The sequence below is a fragment of the Papaver somniferum genome, chromosome 10 (genome assembly GCF_003573695.1).
Source record: "Papaver somniferum cultivar HN1 chromosome 10, ASM357369v1, whole genome shotgun sequence".
Taxonomy (NCBI): domain Eukaryota; kingdom Viridiplantae; phylum Streptophyta; class Magnoliopsida; order Ranunculales; family Papaveraceae; genus Papaver; species Papaver somniferum.
In genome coordinates, this window is record NC_039367.1 from 99,076,732 (window position 1) to 99,083,025 (window position 6,294).

General features: G+C 37.1%; 1 protein-coding gene across 2 annotated transcripts; it reads right to left on the reverse strand.

Moving 5' to 3' along the window:
• Positions 1-411: 411 nt before the first annotated feature.
• LOC113318339 (protein NSP-INTERACTING KINASE 3-like) lies at positions 412-5,230 on the reverse strand. 2 transcript variants are annotated; one of them, XM_026566481.1, is made up of 11 exons: positions 4,382-5,230; positions 4,010-4,142; positions 3,809-3,880; positions 3,546-3,689; positions 3,311-3,382; positions 3,120-3,179; positions 2,892-2,992; positions 2,655-2,804; positions 2,136-2,480; positions 1,472-1,863; positions 412-1,352 (listed from the first exon to the last, which is right to left on the reverse strand). In XM_026566481.1, exons 1-11 carry the CDS (start codon positions 4,482-4,484, stop codon positions 1,035-1,037), a joined length of 1,890 nt encoding a protein of 629 aa, XP_026422266.1. In that variant the 5' UTR covers positions 4,485-5,230; the 3' UTR covers positions 412-1,034. The 2 variants fall into 2 exon arrangements, with proteins under 2 accessions (XP_026422266.1, XP_026422267.1); XM_026566482.1 differs by having other exon boundaries at positions 2,136-2,477; positions 4,382-5,227.
• Between the last annotated feature and the right edge of the window lie 1,064 nt (positions 5,231-6,294).

Here is a 6,294-nt window from a genome sequence, read left to right on the forward strand (position 1 = left end):
CGTGGAGGAATATCTACACACAAGGACACATGTAATAAGACAGACATGTTTTCATGAGTTCGTGACTTTGCTTGTGTCTTTGGACCAACTCTAAGTCTAACTGTTCTATACACACCCCGAGATTTAGCAAGGGGCTTTGCAGGCCAACTCAAAGCCTATCCGAATTGGTCTTTTAAGTTTGAGGTTCAGCGACCTCACATGTTTAGATCAATTGAAATCTTCTCGTTTTCCTAGAACTTACTCCAACATGCTAAGTAGTAGGAAGCTGCATAGATATTGCCCGCAAAATGAGTACTCTGGTAAAGTGATTCTTAATCACTGATGACAATTATTTATAATTTTTTTTTTTTTACTCAAAAACGGCAAAGTTTAGTAAGAAAAAAGTGGGAAAGTGTGAGTTTCACAAAGAAGTGGAAAACACTAAAAACATGGATTATACAAAGAGAAATAGTAGCCAAGACTAAATTGCAGATTTGCAGTATATCATACATTTCTCAGTAGGAAAAGAATTCCAAAATTTTCTAACAAAAAGAAAGCTCTAACTCAGGCCCGGCCAGCAAATTCTTTGCATGATTTTTGCTTCTACTTTTTATACAGATTAAATAATACTCCCTATGTTTCTAAAAAATAGACAGATTTCCTCTTTCCGATATGTCAAAAAAATAGGTTTGTTTCCATATGTGGAAAGTCAAATGTTATGATTTTACTACTATACCTATAGAAGGACCACTTCTCTCTCAATTTTCTCTACTAATACAAAAAATGGACCACTTCTCTCTCCTCTTTCTCTAATAAAAGATGAGTGGGGACCAAAGGATAGATTAGGAAAAAACATGAAAAATTGGCTCCAATGATTAGTTTTCTTAATTTTTGTGAAAACCAAACAAGCCTATTTTTTAGAAACGGAGGGAGTACATGCATTTTCTTAACAGTTATGAACATCTATAAATATACTTCTAATCTCTATTTCCAACTTCTTCAACTCATTCTATGACAGAAGTTGGAGATAGAGAGGATTTGCTAGTTGTTATTTCTCACCTTGGGCCAGATAGCTCCATTGCTTCAACGTCCAACGTCGACTCATCTAAGAAGTCTGAAAATCTCTGCTGTGGGTTGTCCAAGGATCGATACTTTGGTGTATCAACCTTTTGCGAGGCTTCCCATTTCTCGGCAAGGCCATCACCTTCTAGCATTCTCAAAACCTCAGACATCTTCGGCCGGTAAGAAGGGTGAAATTGTGTACATAAAAGAGCAACTTGAACCATCTCTTCTACCTCAACCCTATCGAAATTGTTCTTTAGATCTTTATCTACCATTAAATTGAGTTTTCTCTCATGATGAAGTTTTTTAACCTGCAAAAATAGTATCATTTACGATTAAACAAGATCCAAAATATTTTTAATCTGCACTCTTGCAGAGTGTCATTTCTTCCTCAAACAGAATCCAGGAGAGAGAGATATGGAGAGGGTACCCAATCAAGCATTACACCTTTCTGGTTCACTGCTCGTCCAAAATCTAGTGCCTTTTGACCTGTGATCAGCTCCAACAGTAAGATACCAAAACCGAACACATCTGTCTTATCTGATGACTGTCCAGTTGATAAGTACTCAGGGGCTATGTGCCCAACAGTTCCACGAACAGCTGTGCTTACATGAGAGTCACGATGGTCCAAGAGCTTTGCTAATCCAAAATCTCCAACAACTGCTTCGAATTCTTCATCGAGAAGTATGTTTGCTGCTTTCACGTCACGATGTATAATTCTAGGATCACACTGCTCGTGCAAATACAGTAACCCCCTAGCTGTTCCTAATGCGATCTTCTTACGCCTTGACCAGTCTAAAGCTGGCTTGCCAGGAAGCTGATCTGCAAAATCATGTAAATTTGTAGATTCATAAGTATCTTTATAAAGCTTACAGACCGAGAGCAAAAATGAGGGGACAATGGGAGGACAGAGGGCGCGATTCAGACTGTTGGATCGTGTGGCTGGCACACGTAAAAAATGTCTCCCTAAACTGTCCCTGTTACACAAATCTTTTAACTCTTTATGTCTGTGTATCAGGAATTCAGGATTCCTAATAATGCTAACATATCATAACAGAAATGAAGAAAAATCTGGTAAATACCGAGGGTAGTACCTCTTAACCGAGATGCAACACTTCCATTTGGCATAAAGGGGTAAACAAGGAGACGTTCGGTATCTGTCATGCAGAACCCACATAGACGGAGCAGATTCCGATGGACTGCCAAGCTTATCAGTTCAACTTCTGTTTGGAACTGAACTTCACCAGCGACTGCATTATAATCTTTCAACCTTTTAACGGCTACCACAGTCCCATCTTGCAAGCATCCTTTGTAAACAACTCCAAACCCACCCGTTCCTAAAATATTCTTCGGATTGAAATGGTCAGTGGCCCCTCTAAGCTCCTTAAATGAATACTTCCTCAGATGACCCAAGCATACTTCTGGATCATATAGATCTGCTAAGAAATATATATAGCCGTGGAATGTGAGAAGAAAATCATTCACTCACTTTTGGTGTAATACAGGAAATAAGTTAATCAGCAACATTAATACACAAATTGATAGTAGGGGCCCAAGTTGGAGCACTCATAATCTGCACCTAATGATCTCAAAACTGCAAATGAAGTACTAACCATTGACATCAAAAAATATCTGCTGGTTGTGTCTGTATCTCCACCAGAGAAGAAATCCCACAACAACGATAACTATAAAAACAAATCCTATACTTGAAGCAAATGCAATAACTATGTGGTGGGTTGTTCGTACCCCCGCCTCTGGTTGTTCTGAGAATAGCAAGGAATTATCAATTGCTTAGAACAGTCAATCAATAAAAGCAACCAATTCTAAGAACAAAGCTTTATTAAAGTCACCTTTCAGAGCATCTGGTAGAAATGAAAGTGTCTCATCAGGCAAGACAGCAGAACAGTAATGTCCTGAATTTGATCCACATATTAATGGATTGCCAACAATTCTGAAGCGAAAAACATGAAACAAAAAGAAAAGATTAGAGTGCGAGAGACAATGAGAAAACATAACCTCTGCAATGAACAATAGGGTGAGTAATTTGTAGAGAGAGAGAGAGAGACGGAGAGTTTTACTTGAAAGTTCTCGCAGATACTTTTGGCAAGGAACCGCTAAGATTGTTGTAAGAAAGGTCCCTACAGCCAATTTTCAAGCATAACAGTGAGTTTGCAAATTCATGCTATAAACACAGAAACATAATCATTATCAGAAGTAATGCCCCGCAGAGCTGCAAATAGAAAACTAAGTTAAAGAACATGAATCTTACACAAGTGTGAGACCTTCAATGATGGAAAGCGATTCAGGGAAGGGTCCATTAAGGCTGTTGTTATTGAGTCGGCTGATTCAAACCAAGGAAAATTAGGAAAAGATTAATATTCAGCTTTAGTTCATGTAGAAAAAACAAATATAAAACGGAAGGTTTAGACACCTAAGAAACCAGTTTGCTTTCACTTCATAGATTAGTTATGGACAAGAAGCAACATAAACTCCTATACACTCACAGATAATTCAGGTTTCCAAGGTTTCCGATAGAATGCGGAATCACACCATTAAATTTATTATTTGATAGATCAAGAGTCTGTAGCTTCTTCAATTTCCCGATCTCAGTCGGAATAGGACCAGATATGTCGTTATTTTGCAACAATCTACAATCGAAAAGGGGGGCATCATTAAACACAAACCCTATAAGACTTTATTTGCATTTGATATCAAAACAGTGTACTACTTCTATAGTTTTATAGTAGAATTTGTGGGTTCAACTTACACAGACTGCAGGTAACTGAGATTTCCAATTCCCGGCGATAAAGACCCAGACAAGCTCTGACTAGGCAACCCCCTGATAATAGAAATCCGTAAAAATAAGCTCAACATCAAACGAAAAATCAATTCGACAGCAAGATGTTGGACTCTTTTCCCCCCCTTAGTAAGTGAGCCGGTCAAGAAATAGAAGCAGTGTAACTCTTACAGTGCAGAGACATGGCCGTCTGTCGTGCAAGTAACCATCCTCCAGCTACAAGGATCTACTGAATTGATATCCCAGTTCTCCAACACATTATGTGGATCATTTAGATCATTCTTTATAGCCACAAGTGCCACAACTGTATTTATATAACAAAAACATGAATTGGGTTTCTTCAACAAGACTATGGCATTTTCCATCAAGTGCAACAACTGTACAAGACATAAAATTAGGAAGCAGGATACGGGTTCTTCTTGATATTTATGAAAGCCATTGAAATAAATGAAGATCAAAGACACCCATTTCCGTATAAATACTAATAGATTATGTAAAAGAAGAAAAAACTAAGAAAAGTAGTAATTTGTACTAACTACTAACCTTCGTAGTTAATACCAGAAGGCGAAAGAGTAGCAAAAGAAGCCTCCATCAAGACCAAAACCAGTGAACACAATCTCCACAAAAGGAAATTTCTCCTTTCCATACTAAATTTTTCAGTCGAGAAACCTACTTCTTAAAACCATAACCCAGAAAGTACAAAAACAATATACTGCAGTTGCCTTATCAATGAAACCCAGATTGCGAAATCAACACTGTCACTGATTCTTCAACTAAATTCTATCAAGAATCTGTCAAAAAGTTGATACTTTTTTCAGCAGCGGAATAAAATTTAACTTTCTCAACTGAACTCTAGTTCAGATCAAACCCAGATAGCTAGAATTCACTGTTTTGATAAGAATTATACTCCCAGTTGAGTAAACAGAAAAAGTTGAAAAAGAAATTTTCAGTAAAAATCACTATTTTGAGAAGCTGAGAAAGGGAAAAGGGAGTGATTTTTCTTTCTGTTTCTCTCTATGTATTGTGTCTGTTCAGTATTGACTTAGCAAAAAAAAAATCTGTTCAGTGAGTAAGTTGAGAAGGGTGAGAGTGATGATTCTTACAAGTATCTTTTTCTTCACCTAAACCCCACAAATTCCATGTGGGTATGTTGTTGTTGGTTTTAATCTCTGAATTCTTCTTCATCTTTTTTGATTCTCTCATTTCCTTCCCCATCAAACCAAACACGCTAAGCCAATGCAAATACAGAAAAAGAGAAAAAACAAACAACAGATAAAAATAGGACTACTCGGACAGTCTCAGACACTGATGCAACACAACAAAACAAACCAGACAAAATAAAATGGAATTTTTACTCTCTTTCTTTTTCTTTTTACTTGGATTGATTGAAATGATCAGACAAGAAATGGATTATATTGAAAATGAAAATAAATTCCAGATGGTAAATTTTAAGATTTATTGGGAGATAAATCACGTGCTAAGGTTGTCTGTGACTGTGAGGTATAATAATAATCTGTAGCAGTTGATGTTGTGTTGTTTGTTTTTTCTTTAATAATAATAATGGAGTTCTGTTAAAGTTTCTGAAACTTTACATTTTTTATTTTTTGGCAGGGGATGTCTCTAGTGTGATCTTTCCCAGACAAGGACTTTGTTTGCAAAACAACATGGACCGAGTTAACTTTATTAGTTGTGTGTTTAGTTTAGCCTGAGAATGCTGTTACTAGCAAAAAGTTTTAAAATAGATTTGTGATGATGAACTTGTGTCTATAAGAGCATCCACGGTGGGCGAGTATAACCAAAAATTTGGGATGAGATCGTAACACAGTGGGACGGAGTAAAGATCAAATCCCAACCAAAGATCAAATTCCAGACCAAATATGGTCGCGACCAAATCCCAAATTCTAATATAGTCGGGCGTAAATTTAAAGTACGCTTGTTGTTGGGCGTAAATTTAAAGTACGCTTGTTGTTGGGCGGAGATTTAAATTACGTCCGATGAAAGTTCAAATTAAATAAAAAAGAAAAAGAATGAGGCGGACTTTTAAAGTCCGCCTGATGAAAGTTACAAAAAATGGGGCGGACTTTTAAAGTCCGCCTGATGAAATTTTACGAAAAAAATGGGGCGGACTTTTAAAGTCCGCCTGATGAAAGTTACAAAAAATGGGGCGGACTTTTAAAGTCCGCCTGATGAAATTTTACGAAAAAAAAATGGGGCGGACTTTTAAAGTCCGCCTGACGAAATTTTAATCATGTACCGTTGCGTCACAACACGGACTAAACCCAAAATTTGGTCTTTTTTTTGATCTTTGATCTTTGGTTTTGATCGCACCACTGCAGTTGCTCTAAACACTTATCCGGATGCATTTTTAGAACAACCGCTATAGAATGAGTTTTCTCGTTCAATATGAGCATTTCTGGATTTGCTCAAATTAGGTGCTATTATGAAGTGAGAATGTT